General features: G+C 43.4%; 1 protein-coding gene across 1 annotated transcript in view; it reads left to right on the top strand.

Annotated features, from left to right (window-relative positions):
- SNX6 (sorting nexin 6) overlaps nucleotides 1-25,753 on the top strand; it is a 52,887-nt gene extending 27,134 nt beyond the window's left edge. Inside the window, exons 10-14 of the mRNA XM_032791630.2 lie at nucleotides 516-555; nucleotides 1,975-2,061; nucleotides 2,990-3,149; nucleotides 12,405-12,490; nucleotides 25,046-25,753. Of these exons, the coding sequence (XP_032647521.1) occupies nucleotides 516-555; nucleotides 1,975-2,061; nucleotides 2,990-3,149; nucleotides 12,405-12,490; nucleotides 25,046-25,099 (427 nt within the window). The 3' untranslated portion in view covers nucleotides 25,100-25,753. The remainder of the gene's footprint in view (nucleotides 1-515; nucleotides 556-1,974; nucleotides 2,062-2,989; nucleotides 3,150-12,404; nucleotides 12,491-25,045) is intronic.
- Nucleotides 25,754-26,762: the final 1,009 nt, after the last annotated feature.

Here is a 26,762-nt window from a genome sequence, read left to right as displayed (position 1 = left end):
ATAGCAAGCAGATTGTAAGGCATGACAAGAGTACGTCTAAGATCTGGATATATGCATGCTTTGACATAGTCACAGCAGAGCGATCATGAAAAGTGGCATCGTTGTGGATCCCCATTCTTTCCCTAGAGTTGAAAACAAGAAGTATGCATCCACATGAAGATTTGTGCTCACTCAAGCTTTTGGTAATTGTGTCCAATATGTTGAATGGTCTTTTGATATTCTGAACTAAATTGTACTCTTGGGACTCTGCACACTTAAACATAGGCAATTTAAAAAAAAGTTCTATGAAACTTGCTTGTGACAATGAAGGCTTAACCATGTCCTTGGCATTATTGCAGGAAGGAGCTGTATATGAAGTTAATGTACAGATATTTGTCAATTCACCTCAGTTCTGGTAATACTATACACCAGTTGCAGTACCAAATCTTGGTTTTGTGATCAGGTTATTTCGATCATTGATTGGCAATTGAACTGAAAACCATTAGAGTCATAATACGTATCTGTTTCGTTCCCAGGTTTTTTCTGAAGGTATCAGAGTTATTTGACAAAACAAGGGTATGTATCATTAAATCAATTTTTAGATGTAAACTTCTGTTTGTAATAATATATCTCCATGTGTGCCATGATACTGACAATATGTATCTTGGAGTCAGTGGTCTTTTGATCAGCTTGAATTTTTTATAAGTATTTGAGCCTTGGGCAGTGGTGAGGAGGAAGATAGTGTGTTAGGATATTCAAACTGCTTTTTAAAGTAAATATTTAGTCTTTAAATAACACTACATTAAAAATGACTTTGTACACTGTGTGAAAGGGTAAAAGAGAGGTCGAGGTGGGTGAGGTAATATTTATTGGACCACTTGTTGGTGAAAGGGACAAGTTTACACAGAGCTCTTCAAAGAATATGGTTTATCTACCTTTTGGCCTGACATTAATTTTGCCAAGTAAGGGGAGCTAGTCCTCCAAAATGTTAAGTGTTCAAAGGTTTTTTTGTCTATTACTGCAAGAGAAGTGATTTTAAAAGACTTGCACTTGAAAGAGCATACAGGAAGATTGCCTCCAAGTTATACTATCCCATGAGAAAGCTGTCAGGAATAAGAGTATAATGCAGTAGATCGAGTGGAAAGGACACTAATGGAAAGGGAAAATTTAAAAATATTGAATTGGGACCTTGGTCAACAATTATTTGAGAGGTCAGCAAATTAGTTATGTAAATAGCTAGTAAACATGAATATTTTAAAACCTATTGGTTTATGCAGACATGGAATAATGAAGACTTTCTGAATCGGGAATGTTTCTTTAGATAAATGATTTACCCTGTTCTGTTAACTACATACAGGTACAGCAATACTGTATTAGGTACATATTTTATTCAAAGACTGTGGAATCAGTTTATTGCCTTCTCATCACTGAGATTCAACTTCATGAGTGCACCTTTTGAACACAGTTACTGATGTGGTCAAAGCTGGATGTGTTACTGGAATAACATTTTAACACTATAGACGTCGGAGATGAAAGTAGGTGCCAGCAACTGTACAGAACTGGTTGACCTTTCCAGACAGTTCATACAGTGGAATTGGTCTCTTTGAAGAGTGTCTGCACTTGTATAGTTGATATGGAGTTAAGACAGAATTTTTATGTTCTGTTGAGATCATATGATGAGACTGTGTATTTTCCTCTGAGGCTATGTGAACTTCTCTACCTTTTTCAGTATACAATAAATGCCACTGAAAGTGGGAACAACGTCCCTGTTAAAAACTGGCTTCCTATAAGACAAACAGGCATACTTAGCGCATTCCTATAAACAGGCATAACTAGCACATTATGCTAAAAACCTTGATTGTTTAATTTTTTGAAAGTGGTAATATCTGTGTGCGTCATGCACTGTTGCTTTGCGAGTATTTGCATCAAACAAATGAAAAATTGGAGTCTAGATGTTTTGAGAAGGGCATATCACTTTTTTTTCCCCCCTTCCAGAAAATAGAGGCACGGGTGTCTGCAGATGAAGACCTTAAGCTTTCTGACCTTCTGAAATATTATTTAAGGGAATCGCAAGCTGCTAAGGTGAATTTGTGCTTTATGTTCAATGAGGTAGTGTACTACTTGAAAGAGTATTTAGGGATCACCTAAGTGAATGTAAATTACATTAATTCGGTGGATGAGGAAAAATACTAAAATCTCCAGCCTGTTAATTTTTGCCCTCTTCCCCCAGTATGACATTGGATCTTCACTCTTAAGAAAATTGTGGTCAAATTTTGTTTCTTCCTATGTGCAAGGCTAAATATCATTTGTGGATTTAGAAGCAATGAAGGAGTGACTTTGAAAATTCTCTAAACTACTTATAATTCACAAACTATTCTAACTGTTGTGCTTAATTGAAAATCAGTCATACAGTTTGACAACTGTTTCATATACTCTAAAATCACTGAAATTAAAACAAAAAATTTAAATAAAACTTTATTATAAGCAAAGTTGGTTCCAAAACTGTTTGCTTTGTGTGGGAGGAAACTGTTTTCCTTCTAACAGTTTGAAGTAGCAGTTTACAAAATTGTCCACATTCAGAAAAAGGTGGTGGTGATGATGGATGCTGTTTACATTTTTTAATACAGAAGGCTAGTACTATTTCTAAACAGTAGTCTGATTCTGATCTTCTGGGTGGACATGGAATTCCCCATACCTGCCTTCTCCTAAGTTTCTTGCAACATCCTGTGAAGCTTCTAGTGTTTGCCATTGTCAGACAGAATATTGGACTAGATGAGACCACTTGTCTGATCTGATGTGGGATTTTTTATGTTCTTTTTTGTTGCTGGGGTGGGAGGATCTGTTTTTCTATATTCACATGACTAAAGTTAGAGTAATCTTAACAAGCAGGAATAAAATGAAAATCTTGAAAAAAACAAGGTAGTCTACACTCTGATCTAGGGCTAAAATTGAAGATATCCAACAGTAGGTAATTGTAGATTTTATATAGTCTTATACTTCGTTTTTGCAGGATCTCCTATATAGAAGATCTAGGTCACTAGTGGATTATGAAAATGCTAATAAGGCATTGGATAAAGCAAGAGCAAAAAATAAAGATGTGCTGCAAGCTGAAACCACTCAGCAAGTATGTTGTCAGAAATTTGAAAAAATATCTGAATCAGCAAAACAAGGTAGGTGAGCAATCTTTGCTCACACATTATATTTGCACTTTTAAAAAAATCTGTTTTCTTGAATAGCCTCAATTTTTCAGACATTTAGAATATGTTTACTGCTCTGAATTTTCTCTGCTTTTAATCTGTATTTATTTGTGACTTATCTGAGGACACTTAACAGTATTTTCCATCAATATTGAAGACTAATGGTCTTTCTGGTACCAATATGATGCTTAAATGGCTGAATTTCCTCAAATCAAGATACAAGTAACTAAGTCGTCACTTGTTTTGACATGCGCAAAAGTGTAACTGACTGCAGATAGTGAAGACACACACAATTTTGTCAAGCTCTGTTGAAATGGCCTTACACAACTCTGCCTGTCCACTTCAGTGCTGATTTTCATTGACTGCCACATCTCATTGCAGGTGGTTGTAGGTCAGAAACAGAGGAGCCAGTCAGGGGAGTTTTTTGCTGGGGATGCTAGTACTGGAGCTCTGTCCCAAATGAAGCAGCTTCGGTGGGTGAAAGGTGCTCTTCCTTTGGAGAAGAGACTGTTAAGTGTGCTGCCTCCTTTCTGCAAGTCTTTTCCCCCCTTTGGGTTAAAGTTGGCTTGAGGAAGTGGTCTTCTGACCCAGTCAGCATCTCCTGTCCTAAATTAGCCCCTGGAGCCCACCTTGCTTCCCCATCCGCATCAATTGCTAAAATTCTTTGGCTTTGTAAATCTGCCAAAGTTGGTGGCTCTTTGGAGAAAGATCCTGTTCTTCTTCGAGTGCTTGCTCATATCCATTCCAGTTAGGTGTGCGCGCAACACGTGCACGTTCGTCGGAGATTTTTACCCTAGCAACACTCGGTGGGCCGGCAGGGCGCCCCCTGGAGTGGCGCCGCCATGGCGCCCGATATATACCCCCTGTCGGCCCATCCGCTCCTCAGTTCGTTCTTACCGCCCGTGTCGGTCGTTGGAACAGTGGAGCGCGGCTTAGCTGATCTCCACCTCCCTAGCTCTTCGCTAGTTTATATATAGCTATTGTGTACATAGTTAGTTTTCCATAGTTCTCATTAACGTTTTTTTTTGTATTGTTAGTAGTTTATAGTAGTGGTGTATATAGTTAGAGGGTCAGGGGCTAGCCCCTTCTCCTCCCCCGTACTGGGGCCCATGCCCGGTTCTCCGGGCTTCAAACTTGCGCGGCCTGTCATCGGCCGATGCCCACAGCAGATCCGCACGACTCCTGTTTAAAATGTCTGGGAGAATCCCACCTTGCAGACAAGTGCCGAATCTGCAAGGCATTCAAGCCCCAGATGAAGAAAGAGCGGGACATTTGCCTCAAGCAACTCTTGATGGAGGCAGCTCTAACTCCTCCATCTTCGGCACCGACTCCGGCACCGGGGACGAGTGCTCCCTCCGCACCGGAATGCATGGTTCCAGTGAAGACTCCTCGGCGCCAGCCTTCACTGGCTCAATCCTCGGGCAGACACCGATCCCTCTCCCCGAGGTCCAAGAGACACAAGGCTCCTGCAGCACCAGCATCTGCGCCGCAGTCAGAGCGTACATCTAAGGCAGACCGCCTGGCACCGTCAACTGCCACGGCACCGCTTGCCTCCGCACCGTCGATTCCGGTCTCTCAGGAGCCATCAAGTCCGGTGCCTACCAGCCCCCCAGCGCGCGCTGTGGTCGAGCTCGTCATGCCCTTGACGCCGGAGACTTTCTCCACGGCTCGGGAACTAATTGCTCTTATGGAGCATGAGCTGCCCCAACCCCTGGCTCCGCCGGTGCGGGTTGTTCAGTCACTGGGCAAGCCCGCCGTGATGAGGCCATCTTCGCCAGACACTGTGCAACGCCGCCAGTCCCGATCCAGGTCCCACGGACGCTCTCGTTCCAGACATCGCTTCCGCTCTCGGCGCCACTCACAGTCCCGGTACCGCTCGCCATCCAGGTAGTGGTCGTACTCGCGGCACCGCTCGAGATCCCGGTCTCCATCTTGGTACTCTCGGCACCAGTCCAGGTCCCGGCACTGCCGTACCTCTTGCAGCCGGTCTCGGCATGGTGATGTGAGGCACCAGTCGACCTCCCAGCACTGCGCTGGTCACAGGTCCCGCTCCCGGCACCACTATGACTCTCGGTACCGTTCACCGCTACCACGTAGACACGAGTCCAATGGACGCAGAATCCTGGTCCACACGACCTCAGCGCCTCCGTGGCCCTCGCATCACCCATCCGTCTCCTCCCGTGCGGACAGCGCCTCCTATGGGGACTCGGAGACGCACGCCTATGGCCTGGACCACGGACCTCATCAGTGGTCGTTTTGGACACGTTGGGCGTACCGTCAAGCCCAGGGTGAACCAACTGGCCCATTGCGCTCTGGTCACTCAGAGCACCGTGTGCCCGAGGCCACCATCAGCCGGCCTCCCCCCGCTGACGCAGAGGAAACCAGTGCTCATGCACCGGAACCGCATGACCTTCTGGAGCCGGAGGTTCCCCCGGACCAGGCATCAGTGCAGGATCCACTCGTCCCGGGGCTGTCATCTTCATCCTCCCCGGATGAGGCAGTAGCGGGGATATCATCATCGGGACCACCTCCGACTGACCTCCGGTCACACCAGGACCTTCTGCGGCGTGTCACCAAAAATATCAACCTGCCAGTAGAGGAGGTCACAGAGGTGGAGGACCTGGTGATTAGCATCTTGTCCGTGGAGACACCCACCCAAGTGGCTCTCCCATTCATCCGTTTGATCCAGGCTAGAGCGGACACTATCTGGCAATCTCCGGCTTCCATCCCACCCACAGCCAAGGGGGTCGAACGGAAGTACATGGTGCCTTCCAAGGGGTATGAGTACCTCTATGTGCACCCCGCTCCCTGTTCCTTGGTGGTACAGTCTGTCAATGAACAGGAGCGCCACGGCCAACAAGTCCCCGCACCTAAATCTAGAGAAGCCCGGTGCATAGATTTGTTGGGCCGAAAAATCTATTCTGCAGGAGATCTCCAACTCCGCATAGCGAACCAACAGGCCCTCCTCGGCAGATACAGTTACAATACCCGGGAGGCTGTTGGGAAGTTTGTCAAGTTGGTTCCACAAGATTCCCGCCAGGAATTTGCAGCACTCCTGGAGGAGAGGAAGAGGGTCGTGAGGACCTCCTTACAAGCCTCATTAGATGCCGCTGATTCGGCAGCCAGAACGGTCGCTTCGGGCATAGCCGTGCGCCGTATATCATGGTTGCAAGTGTCCGGCCTGCCACTTGAGTTGCAACATACGGTACAAGACCTGCCGTTTGATGGTCAAGGCTTGTTTTCACAAAAGACAAACCCCAGATTGCAGAGTCTGAAGGACAACAGAGTAATTATGCATTCGTTGGGAATGCATGCGCCTCAGACGCAAAGACGGTCCTTCCGCTCCCAACCGCAGCGCCCTTACCCCCCCCACCTCGGCCACGGCAAGACTTTGCCAGAAGGAGAGGTTGTAATAATCGCAGACGCCAGTCTGGACCTGAAGGGGGCAACAATTCCGGTCCCACCAAACCAACGCTGGGACCCAAACCAAACTTTTGAGGGTACACCTGAGAGCGGTGTATCAATTGCCTCCCCAGATCCCTTTCAGTTCTACAACCGACTTTCCCAGTTCCTTCCGGCGTGGTCCCAATTGACGTCGGATTGTTGGGTCCTATGCCCGGTGGAGCTTGGATACCGCCTTCAGTTTTTCACCCTCTCCCTTCCAGCCCCCTCCCCGTCCCTCTTCAGGGACCCCCCTCACCCAGGAGGTCCACAAGCTCCTCTCAATTGGAGCCATAGAGGAGGTACCGGAAGAGTTAAGGGGCAAGGGGTTTTATTCCCGATATTTCCTTATTCCCAAGGCGAAAGGGGGCCTTTGGCCTATCCTGGACCTGCAAGGACTGAACAAATTCATCAAAAAGTTCAAGTTCTGCATGGTATCCCTGGGAACCATTATTCCTTCCCTGGATCCCAGAGATTGGTACGCCGCTCTCGACATGCAGATGCATATTTCCACATAGCAATTTATCCCCCTCACAGGAGGTATCTTCGCTTTGTGGTAAACCATCGACACTACCAGTTTACTGTCCTGCCCTTTGGCCTCTTTTCGGCCCCTCGGGTGTTCACGAAGTGTATGGCAGTTGTCGCTGCTGCCTTACGCTATTGTCGAATACACGTCTTCCCTTACCTCGACGACTGGCTCATCCGAGGGACATCCGAGGCACAAGTCATCAGCCAGGTGGCCATTATCAAGGACCTCTTTCTGCGTCTAGGTCTGATCATCAACTTAGACAAGTCCACTCTGGTGCCTGCGCAGAGGATAGAGTTTATCGGGGCAATGCTGGATTCCAACCTTGCGACGGCCAGTTTACCCCCCCCCCACCGGTTTCAGACCACAGTCTCACCTGTCCAAGGCCTTCAGCGTTTTCCAACAACCTCTGCCCGCACTTGCCTTGGCCTCCTCGGTCACATGGCTGCGTGCACATTCGTTACAAAGCACGCCAGGCTGCGAATGCGTCCTCTCCAAATCTGGCTCACCTCCGTCTGTCGGCCACGCAGAGATGCCATAGACATCATTCTGACAATTCCGCCGAGCGTTCTAGGCTCCCTCGACTGGTGGCGAACACCCTCCCGGGTGTGTGCAGGACGACCGTTCCATCCTCCCCAGCCCTCCGTATCCTTAACAACGGACGCATCCTCCATGGGCTGGGGTGCTCACCTAGGGCGCCTGTGCACACAGGGCCTTTGGTCGTCCCGGGAGTTGACTCTGCACATCAATGTCCGGGAGCTGAGAGCGGTCTGGCTGGCTTGCCAAGCATTTTGGCACCATCTGCAGGGCCGTTGTCGCAGTCTTCACAGACAACACAACGGCCATGTATTATATAAACAAACAGGGAGGGACGCGGTCCTCCCACTTGTACCAGGAAGCAATCCTACTGTGGGTCTTCTGCATAGCCCACTCCATAGACCTAGTAGCCTCCTTCCTCCCAGGAGTCCGGAACACGCTCGCAGATCATCTGAGCAGGTCCTTCCTGGTGCACAAATGGTCCATCCAGCCGGACATCCTCCATTCAGTTTTCCGGAGGTGGGGCTTTCCCCAGATAGACCTCTTTGCCTCCAGGGAGAACAGGAAATGCCAGCTGTTCTGCTCCCTGCAAGGTTGCTCCCCGGGCTCCCTGTCAGATGCGTTCCTCATTCCGTGGACGGGCCACTTCTGTTATGCCTTTCCACTGTTTCCCCTCGTCCACCGAGTTCTGATCAAGACGCGCAGGGACAAAGCCCGCCTTATCCTGATCGCTCTGGCTTGGCTGAGGCAGCATTGGTACACCATGCTGCTCGACCTGTCTCTGTCACACCTGATTCCCCTGCCACTCGACCGGGACCTGATCATGCAGGACTTCGGCAGGCTACACCACCCGGACCTGCAGTCTCTTCATCTGATTGCATGGCTGCTGGCTGGTTGAGCCAATCGGAGTTGCGTTGTTCCGCCGCAGTGCAACAAGTGCTGCTCGGAAGCAGAAAACCCTCCACGCGGTCAACATACCTTGCTAAATGGAAGCGCTTCTGTCACTGGTGTACTCAGCGGGACCTTTCTCCGCAGGCTGTATCAATCCCCACCATCTTGGACTATATTTATGGTCTCTCAAAGAACAAGGTCTAGCAATCTCTTCGCTAAGAGTACACCTTGCAGCTATATCCACCTTCCATCCTGGGGAGGCTAGCAATTCTGTTTTTTCCCATCCTATAGTTTCGAGATTCCTCAAGGGCTTGGAGCGACTCTATCCCCAGGTCAGACAACCAGCCCCTACCTGGGACCTGAACCTTGTCTTAGCCAGGCTCATGGGACCCCCCTTTGAGCCTTTAGCCACATGCTCGCTGCTGTACCTGTCCTGGAAGACAGCATTCCTAGTTGCTGTCGCTTCGGCCAGGCGGGTCTCGGAACTTAAAGCTTTAACTGTGGATCCCCCGTATACGGTGTTCCATAAGGACAAGGTACAGCTGCGACCACACCCTGCGTTCCTCCCTAAGGTCGTCTCCTCCTTCCATGTGAATCAGGACATCTTCCTGCCAGTCTTTTTTCCAAAACTGCACTCATCGCGATGGGAACAGCAGCTGCATACTCTGGATGTCTGCAGGGCTCTAGCGTTTTACATCGAGAGAACCAGACCCTTCCAGCGCTCACCTCAGCTGTTTGTAGCGGTGGCAGAACGTATGAAGGGCATGGCAATCTGCTCCCAAAGGATTGCTTCTTGGGTGACATCCTGTATTCGGACATGCTACGACTTGGCTCATGTTCCAACTGGCCATCTTACCGCCCACTCTACGCGGGCTCAAGCCTCATCTGCAGCGTTTTTGGCCCATGTTCCCATACAGGAAATATGCCGCACGGCCACCTGATCTTCCATCCATACCTTTGCATCGCACTACGCATTGGTCCAACAGTCTAGAGATGATGCCACCTTCGGCTTAGCAGTCTTACATTCCGCAACGTCTCGCTCCGACCCCACCGCCTAGGTAAGGCTTGGGAATCACCTAACTGGAATGGATATGAGCAAGCACTCGAAGCAAAAGACGGTTACTCACGCTTTGTATCTCGTTGTTCTTTCGAGATGTGTTGCTCAATCCATCCACACCGCCAGCCTCCCCTTGCCCCTCTGGTTGAATGAGCGGCAAGAAAACTGAGGAGCGGATGGGCGGGTCATATATGGCGCACATGGCGGGGCCGACCAGGGAGCGCCCCTGCCGAGGGCCGCACGAGTTGCTTAGGGTAAAACATCTACGGATTGAATGCACGCATGGCGTTGCAGCAGCTAATGAAATGGATTATGGAAGGAACCTCTCGAAGAACAACAGTTACAAGAGGTGAGTTAAACCGTCTTCTAGCCCCTGAGTCTGTTCTGACAAGCACATTGTCTTGACCTGACCTGCCTCAAACTGTCTTTCAAAATTAATTTGCTCTGGTGTTCCCTGCAGAACTCTTCACCTGCTGCTTCACTCATGAGTAATCAAAGTCTGGGCCAAGTGATGAAGGGAGAAGAGTAAAGAATAGATTATCTAAATTCATTTAGGGGCGGCCGGGGCGGAAGTTGCCGGGGCAGTGTCTAAGGATTAAAAAAATAATTACGGATATTGTGCCTGTTAAAGCAAAACAATGAGAAATACTACTCTATATAAATGGATATTTAAGTTGATGTTTTGCAATTTTTCAAATATATTGTTTCATTACAGCTACACAATCACAGAAGTGTACAGCTGCACTATTATATTCATTTTTTAATTATAAATATTTGCATGTAAAATAAATATAATATTTTACATTAAAACATAGTCGTGTAGTGCAGTCTCTTTATGCAAGTCACATTATCAAATGTTAGACATTTGTACACAAAATACTGCATAAAAAAAATAAAACATGTAAAATTAGAGCCTACAAGTCCTTCAGCTTATTTTGTTCAGCGCAGTCCACTAAAACAAGTGTTGTTTACATTTGCAGGAAATAATGCTGACCGTCTTCTGGCGTAGTTGGACAATGTTTGACCTGAAGTGAGAGACAGACGTTTCGGCAAACTGTGCCATCTTAAGGTTACAGCAGATCTAATATTCCCATAGCATTCACAGGATACATGCCAATGATGCTGATTGGTAGGTCCATACTTATGCCAAATTCGGAGTATCAGCTCAGTAAGATCTGCCGAAGACATAAGTGGCAGGCCAATGCATGTTGTTTTCATCAATGCAGTCAGATACCCAGCTAGAAGGTTGATTTTCTTTTTGGTGTTTTGGTTTGTGTTTCCGCCCAAGAGGGTCGTGGATGGCTCTTTTATGACTGAAAGCATGCTCACATCAACCCCATCCCAATCGATTTATGAAAAGGTGCCTTCAAGTCGAAATCTTGGGTTTGAAGGTGTTGTACTTGTCATTCAAAATCTATAAGGGTACCTCTTTGCGTTTTGTCAATGTCTTAGTGAAACCGTTCAAAATGAATAACTTGCTGGATCATCATCCGAGATCTCATGACATGAATATATGGCAGATGCAGTAAAACAAGAGCAGGAAGATGATGACAGTTCTCCCCAAGGGTTCAATCACAAATTAATGAACACAACTATTGTAAACCACGTCCAGGCATGGAAGCATTTCTCTCGAAGGTGGCCAAACATGCAAGGGGCATACAAATTTAGAAGTATCGGCACTAGACCTTGCAATTCTGGCTACAAAAGTGCCATGCGTACGCCTGTTCTCACTTTCAGGTGACGACATAAATAAGAAGAGGGCAGCATTATCTCCCGTAAATGTAAACAAACTTGTTTGACTTAGCGATTTGCTGAACAAGAGGTGGGACTGAGTGGTCTTGCAGACTCTAAAGTTTTACATTGTTTTGTTTCTGAGTGCAGTTATGTAAGAAAAAAGTCTGCGCTTTCACCATAAAGAGATTGCACTATGGTACTTGTATGAAGCGAATTGAAAAATACTGTTTAGTTTGTTTATCATTTTAACACACAATTTTTATTACAAATATTTAAAGTGAGTACTGTACAATTTGTATTCTGTGTTGTAATAGAAATCAGTATATTTGAAAATGTAGAAACACATCCAAAATATTTAATAAATTTCAATTGGTATTCTATTGTATAACAGTGGGATTAAAACTGCGATTAATCGCAATAAATTTTTTTAATCTCAATTAAATTTTTTGAGTTAATCACATGATTTAACTGCAATTAATTGACAGCCCTACTTTAAATTTAATATTTTATTTTTTTTTAAAGGGACACATGCTATCTGACTCCAAAAGAGCTTTACATATATGAAAATTATGATGAAGAGAAGCCAGCACAATCACACTTTAAATAGCTCATTCTCTAATGGTATGTCTACACTGCAGTTAGGCATGCAGTTAGACATGCAGCTCATGACAGATGACGCAGGATCGAGGGGCTTTGGCTAAGGGACTGTTTAATAGCAGAATAGATGTTGAGCTTGGGCTGCAGCCTCCCACTTCATAGGGTTTGAGAGCCCGGGGTCCAGCCTGAGCCTAAATGTCTACACCATAGTTAAATAGCCCTTTACTCCAAACACTCTGAGCCTGAGCCAGCTGGCACGGACTAGCTGCAGGTTTTTAATTGCAATGTAGACATACCTTAACAATGCTGCAATAGCTCTGAGCCCAAGTTTTGGTCTTAGTCTTAAACTTGTGATTTTTTTTTTCCCTCCCCCTCCCAAGAGGAAAGTGTAATGCTTGAATGCACTGACACTGTTTTTAATGCAATCCCAAATTATACTTTACAGAACTTGTAGACTTTAAAACAAGAAGAGTTGCTGCATTCCGAAAGAATCTAGTGGAACTTGCAGAATTGGAACTGAAGCATGCTAAGGTAATCAAAACCTATTTTGGTTGGTATTTAAATCCGTTTTTCCATGTTGTATATTGGATAAAATCAGTTTGGTCATTTCTGAGTTACGTAATGTACTCTCCACCTCCAAAAAGTTCAGTTGGTGCTGATATGAAGTATGAACAGCTTCAGCTGAAAGGCTAACTTTTATAAAGTTGTAAACTATAGAGAATAGGGGTGCAGGCACAGACTTTGAATGGGACTTGTGCTCCTAAGTGCCTTCAGTTCTTTTTGAACATTTCTATCGCATAGAAAATGTCATTCATTGACTATAGTATCGCTGCCCATAGTATCTGTCTAGGTACCTGTATGACTCATTAGCATAATAGCTGAGTTTCCTTCTCCATTATTAGTGGATTTTAGCCTTTCATTCCCCCCTTCCCCCCCCAATGAGGTATGAAAGTATGCCTGAAGCTCATACAGGAAGTCTGTCACTGAGCAAGACACTGAGGCCAGATCTGTGTATAGATTCTTGAATATACCTTTGAGCCTTGGTTTCTTTTAGTTCACTGGCATAGGATGTTGACTAAGAAACTTCAGTTGCAGATAATTTACTGAACATGCTAAATGGTTTTAAGGAGGTGCATTATTTTTCCCCAAAAGAACCTAAGTGCACTGTCCTTAAATGTCATTTAAATGCATTTGAGCAACTATTTTTTGGTCTTTATGGAGATAATAGCTTACTGCTTTTGACAAAGCTGCAGACACTGGCTATAATGTCTTATTCCAAGGGATTTTCCAGAAAAGCTATCTTGAATAATGCGAATTCTGAAGGAACAGGTGGTTCAACCGTTACCATTGTCTGTACTTGCCACCGATTCCATTAAAACCTTATTTCTGAGGGGCTCTATTTTGAATATTTTAGGCTGAAATTAGGCATAGACGCTTGAAATTCAAGCATGTGTGTAGATCTATTAAAAATGTACATCCATGCAACTTTTGTTTAAATTGGTTTGGACATTACAGTTTGATGTAAAACAGTTTAGATTGGATGCCTTTTTAATGCTGAGAGGGGAAATGGCTTTTTTAAATGTAATTTTCAAATAAACTTTTTTGCATTACTTTATCCTTTTGTCATCCATCTTAAACTAAACTCAATATGTATTTATGTACTAGAATATGTGGGACCCTTCACTCAGTTCTTATGGATCAGATTCTTATGGCTGGATTCACCGTTAGCCTTCTAAAAAAATATAAATTTTAAAAAATTCTTGTTTTATATTGGTTTGAGTGTGATGCTTCTTGGGGCACCCAGGATTGAGAGTCACCTTGTTACGCTCTGCCTCCAGGGCAAGGAAGTTTTTCTTCTGTCAGCTGGATGTTAGTTCCCTCACACAGCCAGCCTGTCAGCCACTCAAGCACTCTCCTCTGGGCTATACCAGTCCTGCAGGTTGACAATAGAGACACCCCAGCTCCCAAGTCCCTTCCAAGTGTCTCCTTGTGGTATCTAGCTTCTGACTATCAAATATCCACAGAAATCCCAGATCCTCTGTTCCCAAAGGAACAGTGTCCCCCAGTTTACCACTGTCACGTTAGGCCACCACTCATGTATCACACACAGCACTTGAGTTCAATTATAGTAAAACAAAAGGAAACTTAAGAAAGAATAGAGATTCAAATAGGAACAAGTGTGAGTAGTGGAAACAAGTGGATACATACGAAGCAAAATCATAAAATGCAAACGAGGGCCTAAACTTATTAATAGTTACCTTTCCTATCTAATAAAGTAGATTCTCAAAGTTCAGTCTTTTACAGTGCTTGCTAAGTCCAAGTAGCTAGGACACAGTCTTTCATGAAGCAACCCTGCTTATCAAGGTACCTCCTCAATGAATGGGTCTAGTGTCCTCCCGTCCCCACCCACCCCCATACTGAATCAGTCTTTTGTCTTTATTCACAGAGAGGGCAATCCCTTCACTGTCCTTTTGTTCCTTTTTCACTTCAAGTGGTTTTCATGATTATAGTTTCTTTGATGGTTTTCCGTTGACTTTTTTGGGTTGTTGCAAAGGTAGACAGCTGAGCAATACAATACATACTCTGCTAGCCAGGAAGGGAGACAGCTCCTTTCCACTTTAATGTTTCCTCCCCGAGCATGTTATTCCCTGGGGACTCACTTTTGCTTGAGGACAGTAAGGAATAACTTTCAATGTAGTTACATTATTCCTTTAAATATTACTCATACACACATCTCGCAGTGGTTATCAATAGGTTACAAGCTTTCAGTAGAGACCTCACATGCTACCTCTGTGAAAATGGTGTGCTAGTGAGTGGTGTGGAAAGTTTATCAAGTCTCAGACAGGAGTTGCTTGTATTAAACAGTGAATCCTTTGCCATTGGGCCTCTGTCACACAGAGAAACCTGGCAGGTGCCCTGAATGTCCTCATTTCACTTTGTCCAAAAGATGCTTTATATTTTGGGAATGGTGTAAAATTTTAGCTTTTAGTTTACCAGAGATGGGAATCGGGGACATTGTGTATCCAAATTCTGTGTTCCAATACTGAGTTCTTATTTTAGTCAATAAGAACTTAGATTTCTAAGTATAGACAGTTTTCTTGGAATCTGTACGTAGTCATGAATCTATAGTACTTCCTTTTATACTATTTGCTTTAATGTATGCTGCAAATTCCTTCCCTCTCCAGTGATTTAGTTACCCAGATTTCCTCACTTGCATTCATACTTTCCAGGGAACAGTAATGCTAATGCTAGCCACAGATTCAGACCTTTGATAAAACTGATAAATTCAGACTCCACTTTGTCTCTGACCTAATGCTCTCAGTTTTCCATTCTCAACTCTAGCACTCTATTTACTCCTTTGGATAGTATCCAAGTCCTGCTTTGTCAAATATTGCAAAGCCTGTACATTAGCGATGTGATCTGCAGACAGCGTTGTTAATGGTGCAAGGGAATGCATAATAGAAAATTCTGATCAACTTGATCTATGGTTATGAAATAATACCAATTCTTAGATTAAGTTAGTTAGTTAAATTCTTTTATTAAGCCTGTTAGTGCTTGTTAGTCTGTCTCGTGGCACAAAATGCTAATACATTTTGCATTCCTTTTAGATCTCAGGAAATTATTATAACTCCTGATGCCTTTGCATAATCTAATTTTGTTTTAACAATGTGACAGAATATGAAAGAGAAACTAAAGCTGTAGCAAGATACTGTAGTTATATTATTTACCTTTAAGCTTCCATTGACCACCTTTACATTTTTAGATACTCCTCTGATCTGTTGAATCAAATGATTGCAGTTGACTACTTCAGAACAATCCAAAGGAAACTTAAAACTTCAAAATGATCATTTGAATAGTTTTGGCTGTGGTCAAGAGATGCTTATTCAAAATAGAAATGTTCTGATCAAGCTGTCTTTGCCTCTCTCAGATTTTAGATTGCTATCTCTGGAATGGTCATAGTAGGCATACAGTCACTGGCAAAATGGAATGCTGATAAAAACCTGCTTCAGACCTCCAAATAACACTTTTTTAATAAGAGATCCTTTTTTGGCTCTGGTGGATTTTCATTTTAAGGAACTATTAAAATGGTATGTGGGAGAGGGGAGAAAACAAAACCCAGCAATGACCCTTCAGGAATTAAGTAGGAGACTTTGATATTAAGGCTTATTTTGATAACGTCAGTGGTGGGACCAGTAAAACTTTAAGGGTATGTCTCTCTGTTATGAAAATTATGGGGCAGGCTTTTGATCTCCTTACTATTTGACTGAACACCAGAAGCTGTTTTTTTAAACCTTCCTCCCAAATACTGGAATTATGAATAAGAACTTGTTTTCATGAAAAGTTCTGTAGATTTGTAAATGATGTCCACTGTACCTCAAAGCCTTATCTTTCTCAGAATTGATGAGATGGGGAGTGACACAGGCCTTGTGCCCCCTCTCTGAAACTGAATTTTTGGGAGGGGGATTATGTAAATTCCAGATACAAATCTAAAAGTGTATCTAAAGGGAAAACTAAAAGGAAAACTGAATTTAAATTGTTACCCTCCTTTGCCAGTAGAGGGTAAAGCTGCTACTGTAGTATCTTTTTAGACAAGTAAAAACCGCCAGAAGTTCTAAACTATGCAGGTTTGTGTAGCTTTGTGACTGCTAGAAAGTAAATTAATAGAATCATAGAAGATTAGGGTTGGAAGGGACCTCAGGAGGTCATCTAGTACCTCGTGCTCAAAGCTAGACCAACCCCAACAAAATCATCTCAGCCAGGGCTTTGTCATTCCAGGGCCTTAAAAATCTCTAAGGATGGATTCCACCACCTCCCTGGGTAACCCATTCCAGTGCTTCATCACCCTCCTAGTGAAAAAGTTTTTCCTAATATCCAACCTAGACCTCCCCCACTGCAACTTGAGACCATTGCTCCTTGTTCTGTCATCTGCCGTCACTGAGAACAGCCTAGCTCCATCTTCTTTGGAACCCCTCTTGAGATCGTTGAAGGCTGCTATCAAATCCCCCCTCGCTCTTCTATTCTGCAGACTAAATAATCCCAGTTCCCTCAACCTCTCCTCATAAGACATGTGCCCCAGCCCCTTAATAATTTTTATTGCCCTCCGCTGGACTTTCTCCAATTTTTCCACATCCTTTCTGTAGGGGGGGTCCAAAACTGGATGCAATACTCCAGATGTGGCCTCACCAGTGACAAATAATCACTTCCCTTGATCTTCTGGCAGTGCTCCTATTAATGTAGCCCAGCGTGCCGTTAACCTTCTTGGCAACAAGGGCACGCTGTTGACTCATATCCAGCTTCTCGTCCACTGTAATCCCCAGATCCTCTTCTGCAGAACTGCCACTTAGCCAGTCGGTTTCCAGCCTGTAGCAGTGCATGGGATTCTTCTGTTCTAAGTGCAGGACTCTGCATTTGTCCTTGTTGAACCTCATCAGATTTCTTTTGGCCCAATCCTCCATTTGTCTAGGTCATTCTGGACCCTGTCACTACTCTCCAGTATATCTACCTCTCCCCTCAGCTTAGTGTCATCTGTGAACTTGCTGAGGGTGCAATCTATCCCATCATCCAGATCATTAATGAAGATGTTGAACAAAACTGACCCCAGGACTGATCTCTGGGGCACTTCGCTTGATACCAGCTGCCAACTAGACATTGAGCAGTTGATCACTACCCACTGAGCCCGACGATCCAGACAGCTTTCTATCCACCTTATAGTCCATTCATCCAATCCATACTTCCTTAACTTGCTGGCAAGAATACAGTGGGAGACCATATTAAAAACTTTGCTAAAGTCAAAGTATATCATGTCCACAGCTTTCCCCCATATCCACAGAACCAGTTATCTCATCACAGAAGGCAGTCAAGCTGGTCAGACTTGACTTGCCCTTAGTGAATCCATGTTGACTGTTCCTGATCATCTTCCTCCCCTCCAAGTGCTTCAAAATGGATTCCTTGAGGACATGCTCCATGATTTTTCTGGGAACTGAGGTGAGGCTGACTGGCCTGTAGTTCCCCAGATTCTCCTCCATCCTTTTTTTAAAGATGGGCACTATGTTGGCCTTTTTCCAATTGTCCGAGACCTCCCCCGATGGCCACGAGTTTTTAAAGATAACGGCCAATGGCTCTGCAATCCCATCAGCCAACACCCTCAACACCCTCAGATGCATTGCATCCTGCCCGATGGACTTGTGCATGTCCAGCTTTTCTAAATAGTCCTTAACCTGAGGGCTCCTCACGGCTGAGGGCTTCTCCCCTCCTCCCCATACAGTGCTGTCCAGTGCAGCAACCTGGGAGCTGACCTTGTCGGTGAAGACCAAGGCAAAAAAAGCATTGAGTACTTCAGCTTTTTCCACGTCATCTGTCACTAGGTTGCCTTCCCCCATTCAGTAAGGATCCCACACCTTCCCTGACCACCTTCTTGTTGCTAACATACGAGTAGAAACCCTTCTTACCCTTCACATTCCTTGCTAGATGCAACTCTAATTGTGCTTTGGCCTTCCTGATTACACCCCTGCATGCTTTAGCAATATTTTTATACTCCTCCCTAGTCATCTGTCCTAGTTTCCACTTCTTATAAGCTTCCTTTTTGTGTTTAAGCTCACCGAAGATTTCCCTGTTAAGTCAAGCTGGTCGCCTGTCATATTTGCTATTCTTTCTGCACATGGGGATAGTTTGTTCCTGTGCCCTCAATAAGGCTTCCTTAAAATACAGCCAGCTCTCCTGGACTCCTTTCCCCCTCATGTTAGCCCATGACTGCCCATCAGTTCACTGAGGGAGTCAAAAATCTGCTTTTCTGAAGTCCAGGGTCCGTATTCTGCTGCTTTCCTTTCTTCCTTGCGTCAGGATCCTAAACTCAACTATCTCATGGTCACTGCTACCCAGGTTGCCACCCATTTCTACTTCCTCTACCAATTCTTCCCTGTTTATGAGCAGCAGATCAAGAGGAGCATGGCCCCTAGTTGGTTCCTCCAGTACTTGCACTGGGAAGTTGTACCGAACATGCTACAAAAACTTTCTGGATTGTCTGTGCACTGCTGTGTTGCTCTCCCAGCAGATGTCAGGGTGATGGAAGTCCCCCATGAGAACCAGGGCCTGTGATCTGGAAACTTCTGTTAGTTGTCTGAGGAAAGCCTCCTCTACCTCATCCTCCTGGTCTGGTGGTCTATTAGATGCCCATCACAACATCATCCTTGTTGCTCTCGTCTCTAAACTTAACCCAAAGACACTCTCAACAGGCTTTTCTCCAGTTTCATACTGATGCTGTGAGCAATCTTTCTGCTCACTTACATACAGTGCAACTCCTCTACCTTTTCTCCCCCTACTGTCCTTCCTGAACAGTTTATACCCATGCATGACAGTGCTCCAGTCATGTGAGTTACCCCACCACGTTTCTGTTGTTCAAATCACATCATAGTTCCTTGACTGTCAGGACTTCCAGTTCTTCCTGGTTTCCCAGGTTTCTTGTGTTCGTGTACAGGCACGTAAGATAACTAGCCGATTTCCCTACTTTCTCAGTATGAATCAGGAGGCCTCTCCTGTTGCACCCTCCTTCTTGTGTTTCCTCCTCATATCCCACGTCCCCACTTCCCTCAAGGCTTAGGTCTCCATCCCACAGTGAGCCTAATTTAAAGCCCTCCTCATTAGGTTAGCAAGCCTGCCTGCGAAGATGCTCTTTGTTAGGTGGATCCCATCTTTTCTTAGCAATCTTTCTTCCTGGAACAACATCCCATGGTCGAAGAATCCAAAGCCCTCTCTCCAACACCACCTGCACAACCCCGCATTTACTTCCATAATTAGATGGTCCCTACCTGGGCCTTTTCCTTGAACAGGAAGGATGGACAGGAACACAACTTGCGCCTCAAACTCCTTTATCCTCCTTCCTAGAGCCACATAGGGTGAAGTGACCCCTGCTCTAGGTCATTCTTGGCAGTATCATTGGTGCCCACGTGAAGAAGTAGGAAGGGATAGTGGTCCAAGGGCTTGATCAGTCTTGGCAGACAATCTGTCACAGCCTGAATTTTAGCTCCAGCCAAGCAGCACACTTCTCGAGTTTACTGGTCTGGATGGCAGATGGATGACATAAAAAAGAATCTAACACATCAGAAAAGGGCAGAGAAATAAACAGTGACAAGTTTTTAAAGTGCTTGTACACAAATGCTAGAAGTCTAAATAATAAGATGGGTGAACAAGAGTGCCTCGTGTTAAAATAGGATATTGATATAATGGACATCACAGAAACCTGGTTGAGTGAGGACAATCAATGGGACACAATCATTCCGGGGTACAAAATATATCGGAAGGACAGAACAGGTTGTGCGGGGGGGAGCTGTGGCACTGTACGTGAAAGAAAATGTAGAATCAAATGAAGTAAAAATCTTAAATGAATCCACATATTCCATAGAATCTCTATGGATAGTAATTCTATGCTCTAATACAGGGGTAGGCAACCTATGGCATGGGTGCCGAAGGCGGCACGCGAGCTGTTTTTCAGTGGCACTCTCAGTGCCTGGGTCCTGGCCACTGGTCTAGGGGACTCTGCATTTTATTTAATTTTAAATGAAGCTTCTTAAAACATTTTAAAAACCTTATTTACTTTACATATAACAATAGTTTAGTTATATATTATAGGCTTATAGAAAGAGACCTTCTAAGAACGTTAAAATGTATTACCGGCACACGAAACCTTAACTTAGAGTGAATGAATGAAGACTCGGCACAGCACTTCTGAAAGGTTGCCGACCCCTGCTCTAATAAGAATATAACAGTAGGGATCTATTATCGACCACCTGGCCAGGACAGTGATAGTGACTATGAAATGCTGTTCAAACAAACAACCCAAATGGTCAAACAGCCACACTTTTTAAACAAACACACATCTGGTCAACAGCTAGCAGCTAGCACCAGTCAGACAAATCGTCACAGCGGACAGTCAGATATTCACCTCATTAGCTCACAACACAGCCCCACTAATGCAGCACCCACCATAGCTCCGTTCCTATGCGTTCTCCCTCTGTTCGCTTCTCCTCCGTTTGCAGCTCACTCGATTCGCAACTCTCGCAGTTCACTCGGTTCACAAATTCTATATATTATGCGTCTAAAAGCTCTTGAGCTGTAAGTGTGGAAGTCTGTATTTAATGTTTGGCTATCTCATTTGAAAGGCACATGTAAACCTGGTTACCACTTTAAAACCATCTTAGTTCTGTAACATTGAACTTGAATTACAGTTCATAAACAAGGTGGTGGTCATACTCTGGAACTGGTGAGGATAAACAGTGCAACTTGAGTGCAGCTTACATAGTTCAATCAACAACTCATTACAGAATCCTGATCTGGCAATTAAATTTAGATACTCAAATATGTACGTAAGGTGGGACAAAACCCAGTTTTGACATGTATGCCTTACATCAATACAGGTTTTTGTTTTCTCCAAATGTAGGGGTTATGAGGGATGCGTATCTGAAAGATTTAGTATATGAAACTTGTTCTATTCTTGGAATATGAAATTTGTTCTATTATGAAAGGGGAAAAAATGCCCATCACCACAGATCAGAAAAATTAAGTGGTGTACCACTTGTCCGAAGTGACTTATGCATTCTAATATGTCAGTGTTGGGATTTCCCTTAAACTTGAATGGATCTGTTTTCCCACTAATGCATGGATTTAATTAACATTAATGCTAATGAGTTTCCTACATAATTTCCCCATGTTGATATGAGAGTGCCTGTTGTTCAGTAGAATGGCTGGAATCCAAAATCCTCTATTTTTACATGTTTTACATATACCAGGCTGGCAACTAGATCCTCCTGTTACAGGCCAGAGACCACAATCTCTCATGTATTACTATCCATATACAGTACACACACATTTTGTCTATTCTGCCAGCATACTATAGGCTCCACTCTACCTCGTTCACCTTTCCGGCATCGGGCAAAGATCAACCTTTGCCATTATCAGTCTACCAACATAGGCCTTAGACTCCTGAGTTCCAATGACCTAGCAACATAGATGATTCTCCGTGCATCTTACATGAGTTGGAAGGCTGGACATAACACTGTTGGTGTAATTCATATACACAACAGGAAAAACTTAGTTTCTCTTGTGGAGTACTGGTGACTGCTGCCAGTGAGTGGAGGATGGATGGGGTAAAGGATCAGACAAGACTGGTGTTTGGAGTTTTAACTGACATGATTCTCATTTCTCTAAAGAAGGGCAAAGGAAACAAAATCAACAGTGGGGGATGGCTGTGAGATATTTTTTTTTATATGAAGTCTTTTATAGATAATTGAACTGCTTAATTTGGAGAGGAGAAGAATGGGGAGGAGATGCCAAGAATCTTAGTCATTGTATAGGTTAAACAGAAGCAGTAGATTTTTTTTTTTTTAAAAAAAACATACAAAAAGCTTCTTTATATTAAAAATCAAATTTGAAATTAAGATCATACATAAAGTGATGGAACTCACTGCTACAATAGTTACCAAGAAAGACCTGGGTTTGAATAAGAACAGAATTTAAAACTATAAAATTCATCTGTCCACATGCTTGACAGGGTATATGTTCATTACTAACTGGGATCAAGAAGCTTTTTGCATGGTATAATTGTGCATTATGGGGTTTTGTCTGTCCATCTTTCATTGGACTGGATGAAATGTTAGGATGTTCATTCTTATTAGTTCCTGTTTCTTGCCCATACTCTTCAGCTTTAGATTGGAGTACAAACTCAGTACAATTTGTAACTGTAGAACAGAGCCAGATAATTGATATTGCTAGAAATGGGATGTGTAAAACAGATGGTAGCCAGCACACTGTGCCTTTTAACTTCCTTTAAATTCTAAAAGGTAACTCATTTTCTAATAATGGCATTGTTGGGTTCTATAGTTAGCTCACTGATTTCCAGCCCATACTTGATTCATTTGTAAGTAAATATATATTTCTAACTGCCAGCCCTGTAAACTCAGTCTGGGATCGAAAGTCAAGTTGTTTGTTGCTTTCTGCATCACTAGTAATGAAGATTTTGCCTGCCAACTTGTTTTTATTTACATCTGTACAACTAGGGATAGATTTGGCCTTGCAGTTTAAACTTGATTGACAGTTTTGATAACCACTCTTCTGTAGCTTCAGTCTCTGCAGTGCGAACAAGTTAGCTTTTTATTTTGTCACTGCCAAAGTGATAACATACATGGAATGTGTCTGAGGAATAAGATGCCACTTTTTGTAACTTTTCAGGATAGGACCATCCTTTAAATGGTTGGTTTAGGGCATTTAATTGATTGTTTTCCTGCATTGCTCCAAGATAAATATATCAAAGAAATTCCTGTCTAGTTTATTTTTACTGATATACACTGTATTACGTGAATAATATGAATAATTCTGTTACGAGAATAATCTGACAATAGTAGTATTACTATCTTTTCTGAGTGAGGTGCACCTGAGAGAATATCTTCCGCACAAATCTGTCATCCTTTTACAACGGAGAATTTAACTCTAAAAGAAAGGAGGACAAAAAGCGGGAATGTGCTAATAAAGTTTGCGGATGACACAAAGCTGGGGGGTATTGCTAACACAGAGAAGGACCGGGATATCATACAGGAAGATCTGGATGACCTTGTAAACTGGAGTAATAGTAATAGGATGAAATTTAATAGTGAAAAGTGCCAAGGTCATACATTTAGGGTATTAACAACAAGATTTTAGTTATAAATTGGAGGACACATCAGTTGGAAGTAAACAGAGGAGGAGAAAAGGACCTTGGAAGTATTGGTATCACAGATGACTACTTACCGCAATTTGTGATATGGCCATTAAAAAGCGTCACGAGTGTAGGGATGCAATCAGGCGAGGTATTTCAGCAGATACAGGACGGTGTAGTAACCATTATTAAGGGCACTGAGTGATGACTATCTGCGATACCGTTGTGCAGTTAGTTTCCCATGTTTATAAGGATGAATTCAAGCTGGAAAACAGGTTCAGGACGCAGTTACTAGATGATCCGAGAATGAAACCTGTCTTATGAAAGGAGAATCAACGAGCTTGGCTTGTTTAGCCTAACCCAGAGGCTGGGAGAGAATGATTGCTCTTATAATATAATCGAGAGGATTAATATTAGGAGGAGGAATTATTTAAGCTGTTACCAATGTGACAACAAGAACAAATGGGCTATAACTGGCACACTAGGGAATGTCAAGACTTGAAATTGAGACAAGGTTCTAACCATTAGAGAAGTGAATTCTGGAACAGCCTTCCAAGGGGGGAGTGTGGGAGGCAAAAGACATAATCTGGCTTTAAAGACAGCTTTGATAAGTTGATGGGAAGGGATGGTATGATGGGATAGCCTAATTTTGGGCAACTGATTTTGACTTATCAGCAAGGTAAGTATGCCACTTAGTGGTTCTGTGATGGTGTGTTATATGGATGGGATTGAGTTACTGCAGAGATTTCTTTCCTGGGTGTGGCTTGTGAGTCTTTGCCCACCATTGCTCAGGTGTTTTTTGGGTCGGGAAGGATTCTCTCCGGGGCAGGTTGGACGAGAGCCCTGGTTTCGCCTTCCTCTGCACCGTGGGCATGGGTCACTTGCTGTGAGGATTTCTCTGCAGCTTGAGGTCTTCAAACCACAATCTGAAGACTTCAATAACTCAGACATAGGTTAGGGGTTTGTTATAGAAGTGGATGGGTAGGATTCTGTGGCCTGCTTTGTGCAGGAGGTCAGACTAGATGATCATAATTGTCCCTTCTGACCTTAAAGTCTATGATCTAACAGACCTGTATGGTGAATTTGTTGTGTTTTGTATCACAAATAGGCTTTTGTTGAGATGTGTTTGGGAAGGATATGAGATGTAGTGGAGAAGTTATTTAAACTAACCAAATTCAGAAAGTGTACTAGATCTCAAAATTTCTGTTTAGCAGTTCCCTTGAGATTGGCTTGCTATGTTCAACAGATCTTTCTAAGAAATGAAAATTTCTTAAAACAAAAATATTTTACAAATGTTTTATAGCTATCCATGCTGCTTAAGTAATTTTATCTTCATTTAAAAATATTTTATACCTCAGAAAATACGGACATGTGGTCATTGTTTTCTGTATTTATTTCTACAGGGTAGCTTGCAGCTGCTGCAGAGCTGCCTGGCCGTGCTAAATGGAGACACATAAAACACTCTGTCCATCCACTAACAAGGGCTGCCTTCTTCTGGATTTTGTTTTCATGACTTTTAATAGGGATTTACATCTCACCGGAGAAATCAGTTGGCAAAGTATGCATAAATAAGCTCCTCATCTCTGAAAAAGTGAAGACTCCTGAAAGCAGTTCCAGACTATATGAAGCAACAGCATACTCATTTATGCACATGTATTCACACACACATTTATTTAATCATTGTATGCTTTCATTGTTCAGAAATCAAATGTCCTGTTTCTTTGTGAAAGTAGCCAATATAATTATGTTCATGTTATGAATAGTATTATGGTATGGCTGCCAATCTTATTTACCTTTGTAAGTAATTTCTGAAGTTGCCCATTTGAATGCATTGTTCAAATGGATTAAATATTGCCATTAGATGTTTGAATATTGTTGTTATAAAGCATTGTATGCATTGTCTTAGTTTTTCCATGTCCTGGTATCAAGCATCTTAATGATTTTTTTCCAAATAATGAACATTTCTTAGAAATTTTGGAGAACTTTGTGTAATCTTTATAATTATGATTTAAAAGGAAAAGCAAATGCATTAGTATGTTTGCCTTAACTTGTAGACTAATCCCAATTATTGTAAAATAAACTGTGAAATCAGTGATTTTTTTCTAAAACTATGCAGTCATATCTATAATAATTTAAATAGGCATTTGTAGCAAATTTTGGTTAATTTGATCACTCCTCCCCTGAAGCAAGTTGTTGAATAGTGTTGGATTGGACTGACCCTGCTTCCTGCTAGACTCTCTTCCAATAAGTCTTCTCACTTAGATAAGCTAATAAACCTTCAAATTTATCTACTGGTACCCTCTAGTTTACTTAGAGATTGTTTCAGACTTGGTTACTCTTCTATAGGAAAGTAATTTTTAAAAAGAGTTCAGTTTTTTAGTAGGAAAGAGGAAGAGGAGTGGCAAAAGCATGAGTTCAGACAGCAGGGGAGGCAGTCAAAGAGACAGTGTTGCAATTGGCCCCTTCTTGGTTAAACACAAGTAGCTCTGTCTCAAAAAACAACACCAAAAACAACGATTTAGACATGGAGTGGCAGGAATGAGAGCAGGGTCATATTCCCCTGGCCAAAATTTTGGGCTGTCACTCTTACTGACTTTGGATCCTTAGGATATGTCTACACTGGCAGAGTTACATCGCCACTCAGGGAGCACTGAAGGGAAACCGCGGATGTGTGTTCACACTGTCAGCTGCCTGCGCAATAGCATGTTCATACTTTCGGCACTTGCATTGGAATTTGGAGCGGTGCACTCTGGGCAGCTATCCTACAGAACATCTCTTCCTCTTCTGCTGCTAAGAGTTGTGATATAGACACTTCTGCACAGGTGCTCTGGAATTACACAACAGAACTACAGCTCGGGAAAAAGACTCATGTTTCAAATCACTAACCAAAGACTCAGGCCTTGTCTACACTGGCAACTTTCTGCGCAGTAAAGCAGCTTCCCCCCAAACTCCCAACTCCTGATCAGAAACAGGAGCGTTGACCTGGACTGTGGGTTCCACCAGAGGGGAAGGTCTCTGTGCTGTTCCCCGACCCACATGGTGAGTCTCTGGCTACGTCTACACTACGGGATAAATTCGAATTAGCTTAAACCGATTTTATAAAACAGATATTATAAAGTC

Source organism: Chelonoidis abingdonii, chromosome 4, assembly GCF_003597395.2.
Source record: "Chelonoidis abingdonii isolate Lonesome George chromosome 4, CheloAbing_2.0, whole genome shotgun sequence".
Classification (NCBI taxonomy): domain Eukaryota; kingdom Metazoa; phylum Chordata; order Testudines; family Testudinidae; genus Chelonoidis; species Chelonoidis abingdonii.
This window is presented reverse-complemented; position numbering and strand designations above follow the sequence as displayed.